This window comes from Bombina bombina, chromosome 6 (assembly GCF_027579735.1).
Source record: "Bombina bombina isolate aBomBom1 chromosome 6, aBomBom1.pri, whole genome shotgun sequence".
Classification (NCBI taxonomy): domain Eukaryota; kingdom Metazoa; phylum Chordata; class Amphibia; order Anura; family Bombinatoridae; genus Bombina; species Bombina bombina.
Window position 1 is genome coordinate 19,268,744 of NC_069504.1, and position 24,950 is coordinate 19,293,693.

At 43.9% G+C, this 24,950-nt stretch overlaps 1 protein-coding gene across 1 annotated transcript in view; it reads left to right on the top strand.

Moving 5' to 3' along the window:
• The window catches only part of SND1 (staphylococcal nuclease and tudor domain containing 1), a gene marked incomplete in the record, with an annotated part of 1,252,242 nt that overhangs the window by 497,580 nt on the left and 729,712 nt on the right, over window positions 1-24,950 (top strand). Inside the window, 1 exon segment of the mRNA XM_053716327.1 lies at window positions 20,057-20,146. Within this exon segment, the coding sequence (XP_053572302.1) occupies window positions 20,057-20,146 (90 nt within the window).

Here is a 24,950-nt window from a genome sequence, read left to right on the forward strand (position 1 = left end):
TGTCTATTACATGTCTTATATGATAATTGGTTTATACTGCCCCTTTAATATTGGCTTACATTTTAGTCTAGTGGTCAGTTAAATCTGGTGGTGTGCCCATTAAATATGCCCTGGGGAGAACAATGGCTCACTCGGTTCCTTAAGAGCATTTCTAGAATAATGTCCACATGAGTTTCACAGATTATATGAATGGACATCTGCAAGGGGAGCAGTTTGGTATATCTAAGTCAAAATGAAGTGCCACAAACAAAGCAAATGTTTCATAATAATTCTCATCTTTGTCCATTAATGACATCATAGACTGGCCATAATGATTCACAGGCTTATATCTTAACTTAAAACTGGTCAAGTGTCCTCTTATTTATATAATAAAAGGCCCAGAAAAACTTAATCTGTTTCCTGATAGGTGTAGGATGGATAACCTCAAATCCCTATAAATATTTTTTCAAAGTTTACAGACTGATTTAGAAGGGTATATCAAGCCCCCCCAAGGAAAAGGCTTCTTAAACTGAGCAAGGTCAGACTTAGGTGTGTTTTTAATATTCAGTGAAGAAGCTTGAGAACTACCTGTGAAGATTAAAAAGAACGGTTTCCTTTGTAGGGTACATTCAGTCTTGGAATTAGCCTTTGCGTTTTGACTAACTACGCTGCTTTTTGTTGAAGAAGGAAGCCGCTCGCCGCTATCTTTTTGGAGCAGGATTTCTCCTTGGTAAAAAGCACAGATCTTAGTGTGTCACAAGAAGGAACCTGGCTGCGAGACTGCTTTTTTCAGCATTTGACTTAACAAAGCATCCAAATTCACATACCTACTTGGAATCCATTTAAAGTGATCGAAACTTCAATTAAACTTTGTTCCTCTGAATAGAGAAGGATTTTAGTAGCTAAATTTAAGGCCATCCTTCCTTGGTTAAGGTAGTCTTGGTTTTATTTAATAATAAAAAAAATAATAAAAAAATAATAAATAATAATTTGCGATTTATATAGCACTTTTCTCCCTGTGATACTCAAAACACTTTACAAATATACCTGCATAAGACATAAAAGTTAGGAGTTTATGAAGGTCAGATACGCAGACTGAATGCCTGATGGAAGAGGTGGGTCTTTAGCTTTTTTAAAAGTCTGTACGGACGGTGCCTCTCTGATTGCTCACGGTAAAGAGTTCCAGAAAGAAGGGGCAGCGTGGCCGAATGCTCTGGAGCCTTAGTTTGTCCTTATTCTTGGCACTGAGGGGAGGGATGTGTTGGCTGACCTAAGTGACCGGAATGGGATGTCGGGTGTCAGGAGTTTTTTCAGGTACTGTGGGCCTTGGTTGTTTAAGGCTTTGAAGGTCAGCAGGCCAATTTTAAAATGTTCGCCATTTAATTGGAAGCCAATGCAGGGAGTGGAGAACAGGTGTTATGTGGCAGGAGCGAGTTTGATTGGTAAGTAGTCTGGCTGCTGCGTTTTGTACCTTCTGAAGGAGATGGAGTTCTTTTTTTTGGGAGGCCCAAGTAGAGTGCATTGCAGTAATTTAGCCTAGAGGATACAAATGCATGGATTAATGTTGGCATATCATCCGGTGGAATGAAGTGTTGTATCCTGGCTATGTTTTTCAGATGAAAGTAGGCAGATTTTATTATGGAGGATATCTGCTGTTTAACCCTTTCAGTGCTGACGGCTCTGAGCCGTTGCAGAGTTTCCCACTCAGGTGCTAACGACGGCTCAGAGCTGTCGCTAGCACTCTCTCACCTTGAGGGAGATCTGGGGGCTCCCACCCGCTCCTACCCCGGCGATCGGGCCTGTATAGTGACGGACATCGCGGGGGCTTCACGTTATACGCGGCGACGTCATGCGCAATGACGTGATAACGTCACCGCACAACTTTAAAAAACAAACAAAAAAAAAAACAATGTTAAGTATAGAAAAAGTGGGCATGCTGCTTAGAAGCCTGTATCTCTGGCATCTAAGCAGCTACAGACCCCCCCCCCAAAAAAAACAACAACCCACCGTTGGAAAGGTAATCGTCTAACCTTTCCAACAATGTAAGTATTAAGGATATGTGGGGGAAAAATACAAATAAAAAAACCTTTAAACAGCTTAGCACCCAGGTGGGAAAGTGCTTAGCGCTCTAAGGGTTAAAAGATAGTCCTGCGTCAATCAGGCCAGTTGAGTGATCTTGGGATATTTTTGATGCCCGAGGTCCCCTCACCAAGAGAAACTCTGTTTTGTCCGGGTTCACTTTGAGACAGCTAGCATTCATCCATTCTATGAGGTTTGTTAAGCAACTTTTTATGCGGCATGCTGGGTCTGTAGTATCTGGAGAAAAGGAGAAGTATAGTTGTGTGTCATCAGCGTAACAATGATATCTTAGGCCATGTTGGTTAATGATGTCCCTCAGTGGTATGGAATAGTATGGGAGACAGGATAGATCCTTGTGGAACTCTGCAGGCCAGTTCTGTCGGTGCTGATGAGCTTGATCCTGATATTACTCTCTGATATTACTGCCGTGTGAGGGGCTTGTCATCTGACACCGGGCTTGTCATCTGACACCGGGCTTGTCATCTGACACCGTAGGGGCCTTGTGAGTGAGGCTGCATCTAAGGTTTTCTGGGTAGGTTTGACGTTTGGGTGGAGATGCTGTTTCCTGCATCAAAGGCTCACCTGAATGTCAGACTACAGCTCTAATATGGAGTAACCAGAGTCAGAATTACCCTGAAATTGTGGAGAAAGCCATTCCTAAAAGATATAGGGTGAATGGCCTCCCTCCAATGAAGAAAATACCTTTCTTACAGTGTTGAGTAGAAGGATCCTCCGAGCATAATACCCCTGTTAATTAACTCCAGCATACATAGGCCCAAGACTGTAACATAGACCAGATTAATGAAAGGTCTGACACTTATTCTGTGTGATTTATCATGAAACTCCTGTGCTTGATTATAAGAAATACATTTCAAATGTGAGCAATACACAGCAGTTTTGTGTGGGCAAACTGCTCTCACATTGTGTTGCTGCGCTCTCGGGCTGATGAGTTAATCCTGTTCATAGCCCGTCACTCACCTGTGATCTGATTGTGGGCGATGACCTTTTAACAGCGAGATGTCAGTACTGACCAATTCCCAGCAAACTAATGCATTGTGGTCAGTGCAATTCATATGCATTTTGTATTGATTAGACTGTAGAGGGTGTATATGAAGCACACTATTGTGCATGTTACACCGTTTAATACTGAGTCTAATAACTGCCAGTGAGCAATCTGTGCATGGTTCCCCCAGCTCTATTGCCATTTGTTTTTTCTTGCTGAATGTAAAGGTTCATTAGATGCATTTGTTCATCTTCCTTCCCAATGGAAAGACAATGGGCACCCTTCTGCGTGAAAAGGCTGGTGATCCCTGCTATAGACATCTTTTATTTCTGACTAGAGAGTCCTGTGTAACGTCACACGCAATGCTCTACATTTTATGTTCCTGTGTGCTCTTGCTAAGTAAATATGGAGGTATGTGCGCAGGTAGCGGTTACATATTGCTACATGCAGGCACAGGTAGCGGTTACATATTGCTACATGCAGGCACAGGTAGCGGTTACATATTGCTACATGCAGGCACAGGTAGCGGTTACATATTGCTGCATGCAGGCACAGGTAGCGGTTACATATTGCTGCATGCAGGCACAGGTAGCGGTTACATATTGCTACATGCAGGCACAGGTAGCGGTTACATATTGCTACATGCAGGCACAGGTAGCGGTTACATATTGCTACATGCAGGCACAGGTAGCGGTTACATATTGCTACATGCAGGCACAGGTAGCGGTTACATATTGCTGCATGCAGGCACAGGTAGCGGTTACATATTGCTGCATGCAGGCACAGGTAGCGGTTACATATTGCTACATGCAGGCACAGGTAGCGGTTACATATTGCTACATGCAGGCACAGGTAGCGGTTACATATTGCTACATGCAGGCACAGGTAGCGGTTACATATTGCTACATGCAGGCACAGGTAGCGGTTACATATTGCTACATGCAGGCACAGGTAGCGGTTACATATTGCTACATGCAGGCACAGGTAGCGGTTACATATTGCTGCATGCAGGCACAGGTAGCGGTTACATATTGCTACATGCAGGCACAGGTAGCGGTTACATATTGCTACATGCAGGCACAGGTAGCGGTTACATATTGCTACATGCAGGCACAGGTAGCGGTTACATATTGCTACATGCAGGCACAGGTAGCGGTTACATATTGCTACATGCAGGCACAGGTAGCGGTTACATATTGCTGCATGCGTGCACAGGTAGCGGTTACATATTGCTGCATGCAGGCACAGGTAGCGGTTACATATTGCTGCATGCAGGCACAGGTAGCGGTTACATATTGCTGCATGCAGGCGCAGCTAGCGGTTACATATTGCTGCATGCGGGCGCAGCTAGCGGTTACATATTGCTGCATGCGGGCGCAGGTAGCGGTTAGAGACTGCTGCATGCGGGCGCAGGTAGCGGTTAGAGACTGCTGCATGCGGGCGCAGGTAGCGGTTAGAGACTGCTGCATGCGGGCGCAGGTAGCGGTTAGAGACTGCTGCATGCGGGCGCAGGCAGCGGTTAGAGACTGCGGTTACATGTAGCAGTTACAGAGGCTGATCTAATTATCTTAAGGGTACATGTTTAACTGGACAGAATTGATGAGCTGCAATTCCCAAAAGATGACAAATGAAAATCTGAGCACCAGATGGTGGTGATGCAGAATAAAAAGGGAGCAGGAAGCGAGTTCCCCCCCTGTGTGACATAAGTGAGCTGCTTTCTATAGGGGCCTGAGCCGGGGGACTTGCATGCCTGCAGTGTGTTACAGTACAATTCCCAGGATGCACAGGGGTACAGATTGTGTGTACTGTGGCCATATGGTCAACACCTTCCCACGTAGCTGGGAAGAGAGATGCTTAGAGGATGGTCACCCTCCCTGCAGCCCATTTAATTTGTCTGGGACTGTCAGTCACATTCTGATTTGTTGCCATCTGGGGCAGTGCATTTCCCTAAGGCAGCTCGTGTGACCTCAGGAGTAACACGCTTTGTCTATTACAGGGAGAATTCATGTTGCTTTATTTCCTGTTTGCGGTGTGGTTAGTGGCACTTGTAAGTGCTTTTTATGTCCCTTTAATTAAAAGCACGCGGCTGTAGCAGTGGTGTAATACAGAATTGAATACGCAGCGGCTGTCAGACCGTGCTCTGCAAGGGGCCTATTAAGAATATCTGCAGAGGATCTCATCCGTACACAGCAACCATTCATTGTTTTGCTGTTTTGTATGAGAGGGACCTTACTCCTGTGTGGCCCTTTAAGTAGCTTATCAAAGTGTCATTCAGCAGGCTGTCAGTTTAATATCTGTTTAGATTAGCTGTTTTAGAACCACTGCAGGAAGCGGAATCACCTCTTTGCCCTGACAGTGTCTACTTGTGACAGGCGCCTGACACTGCAACAGCGGCGTGTGCCCATCGTAGCAATGAGCTTAATGATTAAACTGGCATAGATGGCTCCATGTCTTCAAAAGCATCAACCCAACAGTCAGTCAGGACTGCCGGTCAGTGTTGTGGCCAGGCATGTAGCTTAAAGGTGCCCAGTTAGTGAGCAGGCTGTCATTAAGGCACACTTACTGCTCACAGGGACTAGGCCAAATGACTGCTTCACTCCTCCTTACCTAGTGAGCCCTGGCAATTAAATGTGTCCGTTCCTAACGTGATAGCATAATTCTGTATGAGTGAGATTTGCCATTAGTAGTTATAATTTTACGTTACGTGTTGCTAGAAGTGATCACAATATTCCGTGTATCTGAGTGAAGAATATTTTTCTTGGTACCTGGCCTTGCATGTGAAATGCTTGTGCTGTAACCTACTGGGTGCCAGGTAAAGCTATTCACATTGTACTGAAGTGCCAACCACTGACAGTAGGCAGGTGGTGCTGTGTAATCTAGCTTGGCAGTGTATTGTGGTGGCACTTGTGTGGTGCTGAGTTGCTCTGTATCGCTCATTGGGGCTGGAGGTGGCAGAGCACGACAAGGCTTTCTCAGAGTGCTTGGGTAGGACTTTTCTAGACTTGGCAGTCTGAAATGGTAGATCAGGCGGTCCCTTCCCTTGACCAGAAGGGTGATTGTGCACAGTGTATAAGACATGGGCAGAAATGAGCTGGTATCCCCAGGCAGGGCTATGCACGTTAGTCAGTATAACCTGCTGATGCCAATGCTGCTGAGAGAAAGTGGCATAAGAGCTATTTACTGCAATGGATGATCTATAATGTGAGTAGTTATTGCCTTGTAGAAGGGCCGTTCTGAGTTGCAGTTTTAGGTCTGTTAATGGCACCAATAAGTTAGTGCGCCGTGTCTGCACAAACATAGGGGAAGAGCTTCCATAAACTGGGTACATTCATCGACCGCATCACTCGGAGGACTTGGAAAAACGCATTGTCCCCTAATGAGTTAATTGGTGCAGCTGACCCAGCACCTCCCTGTGTCAGTAAATTTATACAAAGGCGCTTTATTAATTACTTTCTTGTGCTTAAGAATTATGTAATGATTGTCTGCTAATCTTGTTCAGCAGTGTAGCAGTTAATGCCACCCATAGTTATCCTAATACCAGTCTGTGCTTTATGTCTGTAAGTTACATCGTGTTCTGGATAAATGGGTTGTTTTCCTCTGTGTAGTATATCACAGCAGAGCGACGCTAATGCCTGTTACATCTGGGTTATGACTCCTGCCCCCGTACTTAAGAAGCCCATGTCTCCTTCCTACTCTGCGTGAACTTGCTGAGGCTATGTGTGCCCCAGCTGCTTAGTCGTTGTGAGCGTAATGAGCGCAGCGCGCATATGGCACTGCTTATCTACTTTGTAGTTCTATGGGTCCTTAAAGCCACTTCATCTGCCCTCTGTACTTGCGTGCTCACTTAATGCCACATCTAACCTTTGCTTGGGGCAGTTTATTTAGAGATGGTAGTGTGTGTAAATGTTCATCCTCTGTAGAAAGATGCACTTGTGCTCTGCCGCTTACCAACTTCCCACCTGCACAGTTCTTGTGGTTTTGAACCTGGTATAGACAGTCTACCTGGGAGGTTGGGTGCACCAGGTTGGAAGGTTTTCTTAAGAAACCGGAAATGTCAGAGCTCACAAATTGCGACAGTCCTGGAAAATGCAGGCCAGTTGGGGATCAAAATTTGTTACCATGTCACTATAAAAAATGGACGCGATTCTTGTATAGGTTGCTAAGGAATTGGTAGAAACCACCTGTCTCCGTTTTAACCTAAACTCGATCAGTACCTGTTACTGTTCTAAACCCAGGTGGGAGATAATTCAACACATTCTTTAAGTGGATCACTATCCTAAAATATAATAAGTTTATTGCTTTAGAAAATGATTTTATTATCACAAATAGAGCTGTACAGTGCGTAAATAGTAGCTATTTAGTACTAATTAAATTTCATGCCGTGTCTCGTGTCAGTAGCGACGGCGTTTGATTCTGCTGCTTGGGTCTGTGCTGCAGCTAAAACTTTTGTGTTTTCCCTATTTTCATTTGTAATGTTTTGGCACCAGAACAAACCACCAAACTGAGTACTGTCAGTGGGAAAACAAAGAAATGGGATTTGAAAAGCTGGTTGTGAGTTTCAAGTGTTGCAGAAGAGAATACGCTTAAGTTGCATGAAAATCCAGCCTTAAATTCTGTGGGATGCCGCTTTTCTCTTCGCTCAGTTAATGGCTGAGAGCCAGCTTGTAAATCCTTCTTTCCTTGATGTTGTGGTATCATCTTGCTCTGTTTCAAATGGGTTTATTTCTCTGAATATAAAATGTCCTACAGGCTTTTCTTTCTTTTTTTTCTGGCTATTGCTGTGATTTTATTTATAAAAGTGTCTGTCTGTAATAACTATAACTAAGGAAAGCCACACAAGCTAATGCCTGTCTGACTGGGCCGGCTTATCTGGATAGAACACCTGCACGTGTGAGCACGCTGGCTGCAGCCATTTGTACCTTTGGTGCCAGAGACCAGCTGGTGAATTTCTGACGTTGCTGAAAATTCAAATAAGCAGACAGGATCTCAACAGGATATTGTGCAGTCCCAATTTTTCATTTAGCTTTGCACCCCTGTAAAAGGTTTATCTTAACTGAAGGTCTTTTACTGAATACCCTGAACCAATGACGGTGTTTACTGGTAACGACTATGGTACATTCCTTGCCCCATCTTATCACCACTCAGCACTCCCTGCCAATACAGGGCTAGATTTCAAGTGGAGCACGATTTAAAGGGACACTAAACCCAAAAAATGTTCTTTCGTGTTTCAGATAGAGCATGCAATTTTAAGAAACTTTCTAATTTAATCCTATTAACTTTTATTCGTTCTCTTGCTATTTTTATTTGAAAAACCCTGGACAGCACTTGTTTATTGGTGGGTGAATTTATCCACCAATCGGCAAGAACAACCCAGGTTGTTCACCAAAAATGGGCCGGCATCTAAACGTACATTCTTGCTTTTCAAATAAAGATACCAAGAGAATGAAGAAAAGTTGATAATAGGAGTAAATTAGAATGTTGCTTAAAATTGCATGCTCTATCTGAATCACAAATAAAATTTGAGGTTCTGTCCCTTTAACATTCCTGCTTGAGCGTTAACCGCATTAGAAGTAAGCTTTTTGCACTCGTCTGGTTGCTCTCGTATTATGAGTTGAAAGAAAACTGTTTTCACTCGTGTTCTAACCGAAACTTAGAATATTACTGGTCAGTCGCACGCACACACTCTGCTGGTCAGACACTGCCGGTCAGTCGCGAGCACGCACGCACTGCTGGTCAGACACTGCCGGTCAGTCGCGAGCACGCACACACTGCTGGTCAGTCACACACTTTTTTTTTTTTCTTAGCACATGGTATATTCTAGCATCTGATATGTCTGTACAATATGTCTCTAAAAATGTTACCTGCCTTTAAGGTGATCTTGTGAACTTTGTCTAACTTCCTCATATTCCCTGCACCTGTCTGGTCACACAAATGACACAAGTAAAACAAGTGGCTTCAGTTGAATGCACTGGTGTGTATGCGGCACCTGTATTACTAATTGACAAATGTGGCTGGTGAGGTGTTGAAATTAATCACCATTTACTTCATGTTCGGTTAAAAAGAAGATTAAATTAAAGAATTTACTTAGAATTATTTTTCAGTTAACGTAGGAGCTTTGATTATGGCAGACACCTAACAGAGAATGTCCCTTTTCTTCTTAAACGGGGAGAGTCCACAGCTGCATTCATTACTTTTGGGAAATACAGAACCTGGCCACCAGGAGGAGGCAAAGACACCCCAGCCAAAGGCTTAAATCGCTCCCCCATTCCTCTCATCCCCCTGTCATTCTTTGCCCGACTCATTAACAGCTCCATAAGCAATCAGCGTTGCAGAGTTTCACTGCCTGCTTTCTTCACTCAAGTCCATGTCAGAAGTGACGCTACTATCTGTCAAACTTGACACGGCATAGATTCCGGTAAGACCGTTTCATTTTACTTTCATTGTGGATGTAATGTAAATTATAGAAAACAGGGTCTTAGTGGGACTCCTTTATCTTTATGGAATCAATGGGTAATATCTCCTGAGGAGGGGTTATTGAGCAGTGGGGGGCTTTAATCATGTTTATGTGATTCTGTCTGCTTATGTGTAGCCCAGTGGTGCAGGGATTACACAAAGATATCTCAATTAATATCTTTAAAACCGATTGTTTGACACTCTCTAACGTGGTGGACAGATCACCATCGTTTAGTTCAGGGGGCTTCTTTTGTTCTTCCGACCTGGACTGTAATTTCAACAGATGCAAGTCCTTCAGGTTGGGGAGCTGTGTGGGGGTCACTGACAGCACAAGGGGTTTGGGAATCTCAGGAGGTGAGATTACCGATCAATATTTTGGAACTCCGTGCAATTTTCAGAGCTCTTCAGTCTTGGCCTCTTCTAAAGAGAGAATCGTTCATTTGTTTTCAGACAGACAATGTCACAACTGTGGCATACATCAATCATCAAGGAGGGACTCACAGTCCTCTGGCTATGAAAGAAGTATCTCGAATTCTGGTATGGGCGGAATCCAGCTCCTGTCTAGTTTCTGCGGTTCATATCCCAGGTATAGACAATTGGAAAGCGGATTATCTCAGTCGCCACACGTTTCATCCGGGCGAATGGTCTCTTCTCCCAGAGGTATTTCTTCAGATTCTTCAAATTTGGGGTCTTCCAGAAATAGATCTGATGGCTTCTCATCTAAACAAGAAACTTCCCAGGTATCTGTCCAGATCCAGGGATCCTCAAGCGGAAGCAGTGGATGCGTTGTCACTTCCTTGGAAGTATCATCCTGCCTATATCTTTCCGCCTCTAGTTCTTCTTCCAAGAGTAATCTCCAAGATTCTGAAGGAATGCTCATTTGTTCTGTTGGTGGTTCCAGCATGGCCTCTCAGGTTTTTGGTATGCGGATTCTGTCCGGATGGCCTCTTGCCAACCGTGGACTCTTCCGTTATGACCAGACCTTCTGTCACAAGGTCCTTTTTTTCCATCAGGATCTCAAATCCTTAAATTTAAAGGTATGGAGATTGAACGCTTGATTCTTAGTCAAAGAGGTTTCTCTGACTCTGTGATTAATACTATGTTACAGGCTCGTAAATCTGTATCTAGGGAGATATATTATAGAGTCTGGAAGACTTATATTTCTTGGTGTCTTTCTCATCATTTTTCCTGGCATTCTTTTAGAATTCCTATAATTTTACAGTTTCTTCAGGATGGTTTGGATAAAGGTTTGTCTGCAAGTTCCTTGAAAAGACAAATCTCTGCTCTTTCTGTTCTTTTTCACAGAAAGATTGTTAATCTTCCTGATATTCATTGTTTTGTACAAGCTTTGGTTCGTATAAAACCTGTCATTAAGTCAATTTCTCCTCCTTGGAGTTTGAATTTGGTTCTGGGGGCTCTTCAAGCTCCTCCGTTTGAACCTATGCATTCTTTGGACATTAAATTACTTTCTTGAAAAGTTTTGTTCTTTTTGGCCATCTCTTCTGCCAGAAGAGTTTCTGAATTATCTGCTCTTTCTTGTGAGTCTCCTTTTCTGATTTTTCATCAGGATAAGGCGGTGTTGCAAACTTCTTTTAAATTTTTACCTAAGGTTGTGAATTCTAACAACATTAGTAGAGAAATTGTGGTTCCTTCATTATGTCCTAATCCTAAGAATTCTAAGGTGAAATCATTGTTTTCTTTGGATGTAGTTAGAGCTTTGAAATATTATGTTGAAGCTACTAAGAATTTCCGAAAGACTTCTAGTCTATTTGTTATCTTTTCCGGTTCTAGGAAAGGTCAGAAGGCCTCTGCCATTTCTTTGGTATCTTGGTTGAAATCTTTAATTCATCATGCTTATGTCGAGTTGGGTAAATCCCCGCCTCAAAGGATTACAGCTCATTCTACTAGGTCAGTTTCTACTTCCTGGGCGTTTAGGAATGAAGCTTCGGTTGATCAGATTTGCAAAGCAGCAACTTGGTCCTCTTTGCATACTTTTACTAAATTCTACCATTTTGATGTGTTTTCTTCTTCTGAAGTGGTTTTTGGTAGAAAAGTACTTCAGGCAGTTGTTTCAGTTTGATTCTTCTGCTTATAATTTCAGTTTTTTTCATTATAAGATTTAAACTTTGTTTTGGGTGTGGATTATTTTCAGCGGAATTGGCTGTCTTTATTTTATCCCTCCCTCTCTAGTGACTCTTGCGTGGAAGATCCACATCTTGGGTAGTCATTATCCCATACGTCACTAGCTCATGGACTCTTGCTAATTACATGAAAGAAAACATAATTTATGTAAGAACTTACCTGATAAATTCATTTCTTTCATATTAGCAAGAGTCCATGAGGCCCACCCTTTTTTGTGGTGGTTATGATTTTTTTTGTATAAAGCACAATTATTCCAATTCCTTATATTTATGCTTTGCACTTTTTTCTTATCACCCCACTTCTTGGCTATTCGTTAAACTGATTTGTGGGTGTGGTGAGGGGTGTATTTATAGGCATTTTGAGGTTTGGGAAACTTTGCCCCTCCTGGTAGGAATGTATATGCCATACGTCACTAGCTCATGGACTCTTGCTAATATGAAAGAAATGAATTTATCAGGTAAGTTCTTACATAAACATCAACCGTGTATCTCGTCTCCCACAGGACCCTTAGGACGGGAGGCCTTGTAGTTTGGTTCTTCCTTATTGGTCAGGGGTTTTCCTTCCTTGCCCCGTCTTCTAGTAGGGGAGGAGTTGGTCCGCCCTGCTTTCTGAATTTATTCTCTTGTCCTTTCAAGGGATGTCCTGGTGCATGTTTGCTAGCTGTTCAGTTGGCTAATTACCATGTTTTGACGTTTAGTCGGACTGCCTACCGATGGAAGCCTGCAGCTTTCATTTGTGGCATAAACGGATGATACTATTGTATCTGTTCTGCTCCCGGGGTTTTTTTGACTTATGGGAGTTCAGTTTCTCTGTGCTATTTAGCTGTCTTTGGTAAGGTAGTGTTCTACCTTTTTGTTCTTTTGTGCCTTCTGGGTTTTTGGTTCAGGTTAAGGCTTTCCTTTGGTTCCTTTTGATCCATGTAGGAGGTGATCTGGAATTTTTCCTTTCTTTTGCTCTCCTCCGTTGGAGAATATTTTATAGGGGACTTGCAGCCTGGTAGCGCTTTTTTTCGAGTTATGCTAGGTGCTTCTCTCTGTTTTGTCCTTGAATCTTCGCGGATTGTTTTCTGGAGGTTCTTTATGACCTTATCTGATTCTTCCCTTTCAGTTAGGGAGAAGGTGATGTGTGAGTTTTTGTTGTTTCCCTTACCTTTGTTCATGGAGAGGTTTTTTGTTTGTGTGCTTCTAGTGAGCGTGATTTTTGTCTCCTCAGAGGCTTTTGTGCTCAGTGGAGTCCTGCATTTAGAGTGATCTCTAACTGGGATTGTTATGGTTCTAATTGATGGGCTGTTACCTTGTCCTCTTTCCATATTTTTTTTCTCATGCTTCTGTTGAAGTAGTTTCTTTTATTGGGAGGCCGGGTTGTGTCAGGCTGTGGTGCCATCAGAATGGGGTGGCTTTTTGTTCCCGCCCGTTTGCATTCAGTGTCCTCTAAGCTCCCAAAAGTATTGAATGCAGCTGTGGACTCTCCCCGTTTAAGAATAAAAACTTAAATTATGTTTACCTTTTTCTTCTGACGGGGAAAGTCCACAGCTCCCCGCCCATGTTTTTTTTTTCATGGGATGGCCTTAATTTTTTGTTCTTCTGGCACATGTTGTCACCCTGGTATTTCTCCTACTGTTCCTTGTTCCCTTGGCAGAATGACTAGAGGATGAGGGAAGTGGGGAGGTATTAATGCCTTTGGCTGGGGTGTCTTTGCCTCCTCCTGGTGGCCAGGTTCCGTATTTCCCAAAAGTAATGAATGCAGCTGTGGACTCTCCCCGTCAGAAGAAAAGAAAATGATCTGGTAAGCATAATTTATAATACTGTTAGTTGTTAGGCCCATGCTCACTCTAGTAATCCTGAATTTGTTTTTAGTAGAAGTATCTGTTTACCGCTGGGCACATTAGAAAGGGGCACACAATATGCCAAGTGTTGTGTAGAAGCAAGGTCTGTGAGGAGCATTAATGAATATCTCCCTAGTCATGATGTGCACAAAGGAACACAAGTCATTGTGAGATAAAACAGGTGATGAAATAAGGACTATTGTGCAGCTCTTGGCACAATCTCATTATTCATCTCCGCTTTACCTCTGCGTAAATATTAGCACCACATCGCAAACTCCTATTAACCAACTGGATGCCTATCACTTGCTTATACCTGTAGCAGGGATTGGGTTAAACCAGCATTTCTTTCATAATTCAGATAGAGCATTTTATACAACTGTTTAATTTACTTCTGTAGCCAAATGTACTTAATTCACTTTGCAGGAGCAGCACTGCACTACTGGGAGCTAGCTGAACAAATCAGATGAGCCAATGACAAGAAGCATATATGTGCAGCTATCAATCGGCCTAGCTAGGTATAAAATATACCAATGGAATGAAACCAATTGGATAATAGAAGTAAATTGGAAGGTTTTTTTAAAAGTGTGAGCTATCAGAATCGTGAGAATTGTCATTTCTCCAACATAGGTGTGTCCGGTCCACGGCGTCATCCTTACTTGTGGGATATTCTCTTCCCCAACAGGAAATGGCAAAGAGCCCAGCAAAGCTGGTCACATGATCCCTCCTAGGCTCCGCCTACCCCAGTCATTCTCTTTGCCGTTGTACAGGCAACATCTCCACGGAGATGGCTTAGAGTTTTTTAGTGTTTAACTGTAGTTTTTCATTATTCAATCAAGAGTTTGTTATTTTCAAATAGTGCTGGTACGTACTATTTACTCAGAAACAGAAAAGAGATGAAGAATTCTGTTTGTATGAGGAAAATGATTTTAGCAACCGTAACTAAAATCCATGGCTGTTCCACACAGGACTGTTGAGAGCAATTAACTTCAGTTGGGGGAACAGTTTGCAGTCCCTTGCTGCTTGAGGTATGACACATTCTAACAAGACGATGTAATGCTGGAAGCTGTCATTTTCCCTATGGGATCCGGTAAGCCATGTTTATTACGATTGTAAATAAGGGCTTCACAAGGGCTTATTTAAACTGTAGACTTTTTCTGGGCTAAATCGATTGATTATTAACACATATTTAGCCTTGAGGAATCATTTTATCTGGGTATTTTGATATAATAATATCGGCAGGCACTGTTTTAGACACCTTATTCTTTAGGGGCTTTCCCAAAGCATAGGCAGAGTCTCATTTTCGCGCCGGTATGGCGCACTTGTTTTTGAGGACAGCATGGCATGCAGCTGCATGTGTGTGGAGCTCTGATACATAGAAAGGTCTTTCTGAAGGCATCATTTGGTATCGTATTCCCCTTTGGGCTTGGTTGGGTCTCAGCAAAGCAGATTCCAGGGACTGTAAAGGGGTTAAATATAAAAACGGCTCCGGTTCCGTTATTTTAAGGGTTAAAGCTTCCAAATTTGGTGTGCAATACTTTTAAGGCTTTAAGACACTGTGGTGAAATTTTGGTGAATTTTGAACAATTCCTTCATACTTTTTCGCAATTGCAGTAATAAAGTGTGTTTAGTTTAAAATTTAAAGTGACAGTAACGGTTTTATTTTAAAACGTTTTTTGTGCTTTGTTATCAAGTTTATGCCTATTTAACATGTCTGAACTACCAGATAGATTGTGTTCTGACTGTGGGGAAACCAAGGTTCCTTCTCATTTAACTATATGTATTTTATGTCATAAAAAAATCTAGTAAAAATGATGCCCAAGATGATTCCTCAAGTGAGGGGAGTAAGCATGGTACTGCATCATCCCCTCCTTCGTCTACACCAGTCTTGCCCATACAGGAGGCCCCTAGTACATCTAGTGCGCCAATACTCCTTACTATGCAACATTTAACGGCTATAATGGATAATTCTATCAAAAACATTTTAGCCAATATGCCCACTTATCAGTGAAAGCGCGACTGCTCTGTTTTAGAAAATTCTGTAGAGCATGAGAACGCTGATGATATGGTTTCTGAAGGGCCCCTACACCAGTCTGAGGGGGCCAGGGAGGTTTTGTCTGAGGGAGAAATTTCAGATTCAGGAAACATTTCTCAACAAGCTGAACCTGATGTGATTACTTTTAAATTTAAGTTGGAACATCTCCGCGCTCTGCTTAAGGAGGTGTTATCCAATTTGGATGATTGTGATTATCTGGTCATTCCAGAACCACTATGTAAAATGGAAAAGTTCTTAGAGGCCCCGGGGCCCCCCGAAGCTTTTCCTATATCCAAGCGGGTGGCGTACATTGTTAGTACAGAATGGGACAGGCCCGGTATACCTTTAGTACCTCCCCCCATATTTATAAAATTGTTTTCCTATAGTCGACACCAGAAAGGACTGATGGCAGACAGTCCCCAAGGTCGAGGGGGCGGTTTCTACTCTACACAAGCGCGCCACTATACCCATAGAAGATAGTTGTGCTTTCCAAGATCCTATGGATAAAAAATTAGAAGGTCTGCTAAAGATGTTTGTTCAGCAAGGTTCCCTTCTACAACCAATTGCATGCATTGTCCCTGTCACTGCAGCCGCGTGTTTCTAGTTTGAGCTAGGAAAGGCGATTATTAGTAATTCTTCTTCTTATGAGGAGATTATGGACAGAATTCGTGCTCTTAAATTGGCTAATTCTTTCACCCTAGACGCCACCTTGCAATTGGCTAGGTTAGCGGCGAAAAAATTCTGGGTTTGCTATTGTGGCGCAGAGCGCTTTGGTTAAAATCTTGGGCAGCGGATGCGTCTTCCAAGAACAAATTGCTTGACATTCCTTTCAAGGGGAAAACACTCTTTGGCCCTGACTTGAAAGAGATTATCTCTGATATCACTGGGGGCAAGGGCCACGCCCTTCCTCAGGATAGGTCTTTTCAAGACCAAAAATAAACCTAAGTTTCGTCCCTTTCGCAGAAACGGATCAGCCCCAAGGGCTACGTCCTCTAAGCAGGAAGGTAATACTTCTCAAGCCAATCCAGCCTGGAGACCTATGCAAGGCTGGAACAAAGGAAAGCAGGCCAGGAAACCTGCCACTGCTACCAAGACAGCATGAAATGCGGGCCCCCGATCCGGGACCGGATCTGGTGGGGGGCAGACTCTCTCTCTTCGCTCAGGCTGGGGCAAGAGATGTTCTGGACCCTTGGGCGCTAGAAATAGTCTCCCAAGGTTATTCTCTGGAGTTCAAGGGGCTTCCTCCAAGGGGGAGGTTCCACAGGTCTCAGTTGTCTTCAGACCACATAAGAAGACAGGCATTCTTACATTGGGTAGAAGACCTGCTAAAAATGGGAGTGATTCATCCTGTTCCATTAGGAGAACAAGGGATGGGGTTCTACTCCAATCTGTTCATAGTTCCCAAAAAAGAGGGAACGTTCAGACCAATCTTAGATCTCAAGATCTTGAACAAGTTTCTCAAGGTTCCATCGTTCAAGATGGAAACCATTCGAACACTTCTTCCTTCCATCCAGGAAGGTCAATTCATGACCAAGGTGGATTTCAAGGATGCGTATCTACATATTCCTATCCACAAGGAACATCATCGGTTCCTAAGGTTTGAATTCCTGGACAAGCATTTCCAGTTCGTGGCGTTTTCTTTCGGATTAGCCACTGCTCCTAGGATTTTCTCATAGGTACTAAGGTCCCTTCTGGCGGTGCTAAGACCAAGGGGCATTGCTGCAGTACCTTACTTGGACGACATTCTGATTCGAGCGTCGTCCCTTCCTCAAGTAAAGGCTCACACGGACATTGTCCTGGCCTTTCTCAGATCTCACGGATGGAAAGTGAACGTGGAAAAGAGTTCTCTATCTCCGTCAACGAGGGTTCCCTTCTTGGGAACTATAATAGACTCCTTAGAAATGAGGATTTTTCTGACAGAAGCCAGAAAAACAAAACTTCTAGACTCTTGTCGGATACTTCATTCCGTTCCTCTTCCTTCCATAGCGCAGTGCATGGAAGTGATAGGTTTGATGGTAGCGGCAATGGACATAGTTCCTTTTGTGCGCATTCATCTAAGACCATTACAACTGTTCCTGCTCAGTCAGTGGAATGGGGACTATTCAGACTTGTCTCCGAAGATACAAGTAAATCAGAGGACCAGAGACTCATTCCGTTGGTGGCTGTCCCTGGACAACCTGTCACAAGGGATGACCTTCCGCAGACCAGAGTGGGTCATTGTCACGACCGACGCCAGTCTGATGGGCTGGGGCGCGGTCTGGGGATCCCTGAAAGCTCAGGGTCTTTGGTCTCGGGTAGAATCTCTTCTACCGATAAATATTCTGGAACTGAGAGCGATATTCAATGCTCTCAAAGCTTGGCCTCAGCTAGCGAGGGCCAAGTTCATACATCAACCATCAGGGGGGAACAAGGAGTTCCCTAGCGATGGAAGAAGTGACCAAAATCATTCTATGGGCGGAGTCTCACTCCTGCCACCTGTCTGCTATCCACATCCCAGGAGTGGAAAATTGGGAAGCGGATTTTCTGAGTCGTCAGACATTGCATCCGGGGGAGTGGGAACTCCATCCGGAAATCTTTGCCCAAGTCACTCAACCGTGGGGCATTCCAGACATGGATCTGATGGCCTCTCGTCAGAACTTCAGAGTTCCTTACTACGGGTACAGATCCAGGGATCCCAAGGCGGCTCTAGTGGATGCACTAGTAGCACCTTGGACCTTCAAACTAGCTTATGTGTTCCCGCCGTTTCCTCTCATCCCCAGGCTGGTAGCCAGGATCAATCAGGAGAGGGCGTCGGTGATTTTGATAGCTCCTGCGTGGCCACGCAGGACTTGGTATACAGATCTGGTGAATATGTCATCGGCTCCACCATGGAAGCTACCTTTGAGACGAGACCTTCTTGTTCTAGGTCCGTTCGACCCACTCCAGCTGACTGCTTGGAGATTGAACGCTTGATCTTATCAAAGCGAGGGTTCTCAGATTCTGTTATTAATACTCTTGTTCAGGCCTGAAAGCCTGTAACCAGAAAATTACCACATAATTTGGTATATCTGTTGGTGTGAATCTGCAGGATTCCCTTGGGACAAGGTTAAGATTCCTAAGAGTCTATCCTTCCTTCGAGAAGGATTGGAAAAAGGATTATCTGCAAGTTCCTTGATGGGACAGATTTCTGCCTTGTCTGTGTTACTTCACAAAAAGCTGGCAGCTGTGCCAGATGTTCTAGCCTTTGTTCAGGCTCTGGTTAGAATCAAGCCTGTTTACAAAATTTTGACTCCTCCTTGGAGTCTCAACCTAGTTCTTTCAGTTCTTCAGGGGGTTCCGTTTGAACCCTTACATTCCGTTGATATTAAGTTATTATCTTGGAAAGTTTTGTTTTTGGTTGCAATTTCTTCTGCTAGAAGAGTTTCAGAATTATCTGCTCTGCAGTGTTCTTCTCCTTATCTGGAGTTCCATGCAGATAAGGTGGTTTTGCGTACTAAACCTGGTTTTCTTCCAAAAGTTGTTTCTAACAAAGACATTAACCAGGAGATAGTTGTGCCTTCTTTGTGTCCTAATCCAGTTTCAAAGAAGGAACGTTTGTTGCACAACTTGGATGTAGTTCGTGCTCTCAAATTTTACTTAGCAGCTACTAAGGTTTTCAGACAAACTTTGGCTTTGTTTGTTGTTTATTCTGGTAAACGGAGAGGTCAAAAAGCAACTTCTACCTCTCTCTCCTTCTGGATTAAAAGCATTATCCGATTGGCTTATGAGACTGCCGGACGGCAGCCTCCTGAAAGAATCACAGCTCACTCCACTAGGGCTGTGGCTTCCACATGGGCCTTCAAGAACGAGGCTTCTGTTGATCAGATATGTAAGGCAGCGACTTGGTCTTCACTGCACACTTTTTCTAAATTTTACAAATTTGATACTTTTGCTTCTTCTGAGGCTATTTTTGGGAGAAAGGTTTTGCAAGCCGTGGTGCCTTCCATTTAGGTGACCTGATTTGCTCCCTCCCTTCATCCGTGTCCTAAAGCTTTGGTATTGGTTCCCACAAGTAAGGATGACGCCGTGGACCGGACACACCTATGTTGGAGAAAACAGAATTTATGTTTACCTGATAAATTGCTTTCTCCAACGGTGTGTCCGGTCCACGGCCCGCCCTGGTTTTTTTTAATCAGGTCTGATAATTTATTTTCTTTAACTACAGTCACCACGGTAACATATGGTTTCTCCTATGCAAATATTCCTCCTTTACGTCGGTCGAATGACTGGGGTAGGCGGAGCCTAGGAGGGATCATGTGACCAGCTTTGCTGGGCTCTTTGCCATTTCCTGTTGGGGAAGAGAATATCCCACAAGTAAGGATGACGCCGTGGACCGGACACACCGTTGGAGAAAGCAATTTATCAGGTAAACATAAATTCTGTTTTTGTTAGACTTGGCCCATGTGTTCTTTTTTTAAGGGACAATAATTGTTCTTTCACATCTTCGGTTGATTTTGTGTTTTGTATAATCTTATTTGGATTCTGGATTCCTATCTTCAGCAAACTTTCTTTATTTTTTTTGCAGGACAAGAACAAGAAGCTGCGTCCTCTCTACGATATTCCATATATGTTTGAGGCCAGAGAATTTCTCCGCAAGAAACTAATTGGAAAGAGGGTAAGTGGTTCAATTTGTTTAGGGATTCCCCAAACCAGTTTTTTGCTAAGTTGAACTAAGTTTTCATTTAGGTTCCCTTTAATTTCTGACCTTTATTTTTAAAGGTAGGTTCCAGTAACCTATATGTTGTTATGCAGTCCTAGAACATTATTGTACTAAAAATGAGGAGGTAAACAGAAGTTTACTGTAAGCAGAGAAAAATACAAAGAGCAAATACAAAGTAATTTTGTAAAGAAATATAGAAATCTACAAAGTACGATTCTAATTTGTAAAAGTAACACAGAAAATTTTGACACATAATAGAATGTAGTAATACTGAAAGGACAAACTCTGAATATATAGTAATATAAAATACAAAGTGTAACAAATCTCTCATATCACTGGGCTTGTCATACACAGAAATGAGAGAGATCTCGCAGTGCCTGGAGTGCTGCACACTTTTTCTTTTAGCATTCGGTGAATTCAGCCCCTGACACTCGAGAAGGGAGTGGGCTCAAACCTATCTGGTTATGAAACCAAAAGCAGCATATGATTCGATACTTAGCACATGCCGGTCTAATGTCATGTAGGCTGGGGACGCGAGGCTGTGGTGTACATGTAGGCTGGGTACGCGAGGCTGCGGTGTACATGGAGGCTGGGTACGCGAGGCTGCGGTGTACATGGAGGCTGGGTACGCGAGGCTGCGGTGTACATGGAGGCTGGGTACGCGAGGCTGCGGTGTACATGGAGGCTGGGTACGCGAGGCTGCGGTGTACATGGAGGCTGGGTACGCGAGGCTGCGGTGTACATGGAGGCTGGGTACGCGAGGCTGCGGTGTACATGGAGGCTGGGTACGCGAGGCTGCGGTGTACATGGAGGCTGGGTTCGTGAGGCTTTGGTGTACATGGAGGGTGGGTTCGTGAGGCTGTGGTGTACATGGAGGCTGGGTTCGTAAGGCTGTGGTGTACATGGAGGCTGGGGACGCGAGGCTGTGGTGTACATGGAGGCTGGGGACGCGAGGCTGTGGTGTACATGGAGGCTGGGGACGCGAGGCTGTGGTGTACCTGGAGGCTGGGGACGCGAGGCTGTGGTGTACCTGGAGGCTGGGGACGCGAGGCTGTGGTGTACCTGGAGGCTGGGGACGCGAGGCTGTGGTGTACATGGAGGCTGGGGACGCGAGGCTGTGGTGTACATGGAGGCTGGGGACGCGAGGCTGTGGTGTACATGGAGGCTGGGGACGCGAGGCTGTGGTGTACCTGGAGGCTGGGGACGCGAGGCTGGGGTGTACCTGGAGGCTGGGGACGCGAGGCTGGGGTGTACCTGGAGGCTGGGGACGCGAGGCTGGGGTGTACCTGGAGGCTGGGGACGCGAGGCTGGGGTGTACCTGGAGGCTGGGGACGCGAGGCTGGGGTGTACCTGGAGGCTGGGGACGCGAGGCTGTGGTGTACCTGGAGGCTGGGGACGCGAGGCTGTGGTGTACCTGGAGGCTGCGGACGCGAGGCTGTGTCAAGGTTTTTTCCCTGTTTTGTTTGCCATGTGCTGCTGGCAGCCATTTTACTCACCTCTCTTGCTGACTATGGTGCATTGTGGGGGATACTGCTCATTTCCTGCACTTCCTTTTATGGCCAGACTGGTGTGCATCATCTGTGTGAGACAGGATGCAGTCTCAGACTTGTGATGTCATCACTTATTATTTAAAGGGCCTCTGTTCAGTATGCTTTGCCTTTGCGTTGTCTCAGACCTGTTTGTGAGAGTTCCTGTGTATTACCTGGCTGCCTGACGTCCTTCCTGGTTCCTGATCCCTGGCTTGTTCCTGACTCTGCTGTTTTCCTTGTTCCTGATTCCGGCTCGTCTGACTATTCACTTTGACTCCTAACTCGGCTCGTCTGACTACCAGCTCTGTTTTTGACTCCTGCCTTATTTGACTTGTGGACTTTTTATTATTTTTTGCTATTAATAAAGGTGTGATAATTTTTGCACTTCTCGTCTGTCTGATTCCTGGCACCCTGACAGGCTGCGGTGTACATGGAGGCTTGGGACGTGAGGCTGCGGTGTACATGGAGGCTGGGGACGCTAGGCTGCGGTGTACATGGAGGCTGGGGACGCGAGGCTGCGGTGTACATGGAGGCTAGGGACGCGAGGCTGCGGTGTACATGGAGGCTGGGGACGCGAGGCTGCGGTGTACATGGAGGCTGGGGACGCGAGGTGTACATGCTTGTGTGTGTTTTGTCACTGCATGCCCCTGACTTGTTTATAGCTCTTTCCTGTTCATTAAGGGCATTTCAGTGGCACAACAGAATGAGTCAGGCGTTTCAGCCTTGTGTTTCTAAAAAAAAATGAGAAATCAAGATTGCAGAAAATCATTTAATAAACTCTTCATTGCCATGTCATTAGATATTTAAACTAATTAGCTGACACTTGTTAACTTTTTGTTGACACTCATTGGTTGCAATAATACTTGGTCCTAAATTGACAGTGCAGAGTCAGAGCGCCTAATCCTCGCCTGCTTTCATCTTATTCCAGTGCCAGCTGCAGAGGCGTTCTACACATCTCTACAGTAACGCTGTTATAGTAATGTACATGATACACATTTGTGCCAGTTCAATGCTATGTTATATCCAGTATTGGCAAGCCATCTTATAGTGAACTATGCTGAGAGATTTTATTGTTGTAGCAACAATAGTGCAAACACAATGATCTTGCTGATGTCTATTTTTTTCCAGAGTACTGGTGAAATCTAAAATGAGCTGATACAATTCATACATTTTTAGCAGTGTGTTCTCTTGAGATAATAAAAATAGCTGGTTCTGCCTCTTACGATGTACTTGGTGAGGCTGGTGAAGAGCATATACTTTATACCTTCGCAATAACAAAGTACAAGCTTAGTGCTCTATACAATGATTAAGCATAGAATCCTTAGGTAAATTTCCTATTTCTTCTGTTAAGTGTGATCAGTCCACGGGTCATCATTACTTCTGGGATATTACTCCTCCCCAACAGGAAGTGCAAGAGGATTCACCCAGCAGAGCTGCATATAGCTCCTCCCCTCTACGTCACTCCCAGTCATTCTCTTGCACCCAACGACTAGATAGGATGTGTGAGAGGACTATGGTGATTATACTTAGTTTTATATCTTCAATCAAAAGTTTGTTATTTTAAAATAGCACCGGAGTGTGTTATTACCTCTCTGGCAGAGTTTGAAGAAGAATCTACCAGAGTTTTGCTATGATTTTAGCCGGAGTAGTTAAGATCATATTGCTGTTCTCGGCCATCTGAGGAGTGAGGTAAACTTCAGATCAGGGGACAGCGGGCAGATGAATCTGCATAGAGGTATGTAGCAGTTTTTATTTTCTGACAATGGAATTGATGAGAAAATCCTGCCATACCGATATAATGTCATGTATGTATACTTTACACTTCAGTATTCTGGGGAATGGTACTTCACTAGAATTACACTGTAAGAAATACATAAAGCTGTTTAATAACTAGAGATTATGTTTAACGTTTTTGCTGGAATGTAAAATCGTTTTCATTTGCTGAGGTACTGTGTGAATAAATGTTTGGGCACTATTTTTCCACTTGGCAGTTGCTTAATCTGTTTTCTGACAGTTTCTGTTCTCCCTCACTGCTGTGTGTGAGGGGGAGGGGCCGTTTTTTGGCGCTTTTACTATGCATCAAATATTTCAGTCAGCAACTCATTGTATTCCCTGCATGATCCGGTTCATCTCTACAGAGCTCAGGGGTCTTCAAAACTTATTTTGAGGGAGGTAATTTCTCTCAGCAGAGCTGTGAGAATTATAGTTTGACTGAGATAAAAAACGTTTATTCTGTAATTTGTTTCCTGCTTTCAGAATTTGTTATCTTTGCTAATGGGCTATAACTGTTTCAATTTATTAATTTTCAACTGTCATAGATCTTCTGTGCTTCTTAAAGGCACAGTACGTTTTAATATTATTCTAATTGAATTGTATTTCCAAGTTGCAAGTTTATTTGCTAGTGTGTTAAACATGTCTGATTCAGAGGAGTCATTTGTTGCAATGCCAAAGTGGAGCCCAATAGAAATTTATGTACTAACTGTATTGATGCTACTTTAAATAAAAGTCAATCTGTACAAATTGAACAAATTTCACCAAACAACGAGGGGAGAGTTATGCCGACTAACTCGCCTCACGTGTCAGTACCTACATCTCCCGCTCAGAGGGAGGTGCGTGATATTGTAGCGCCGAGTACATCTGGGCGGCCATTACAAATCACATTACAGGATATGGCTACTGTTATGACTGAGGTTTTGGCTAAATTACCAGAACTAAGAGGTAAGCGTGATCACTCTGGGGTGAGAACAGAGTGCGCTGATAATATTAGGGCCATGTCAGACACTGCGTCACAGGTGGCAGAACATGAGGACGGAGAACTTCATTCTGTGGGTGACGGTTCTGATCCAAACAGACTGGATTCAGATATTTCAAATTTTAAATTTAAACTGGAAAACCTCCGTGTATTACTAGGGGAGGTGTTAGCGGCTCTGAATGATTGTAACACAGTTGCAATACCAGAGAAAATGTGTAGGTTGGATAAATATTTTGCGGTACCGACGAGTACTGAGGTTTTTCCTATACCTAAGAGACTTACTGAAATTGTTACTAAGGAGTGGGATAGACCCGGTGTGCCGTTCTCACCCCCTCCGATATTTAGAAAAATGTTTCCAATAGACGCCACCACAAGGGACTTATGGCAAACGGTCCCTAAGGTGGAGGGAGCAGTTTCTACCTTAGCTAAGCGTACCACTATCCCGGTGGAGGATAGCTGTGCTTTTTCAGATCCAATG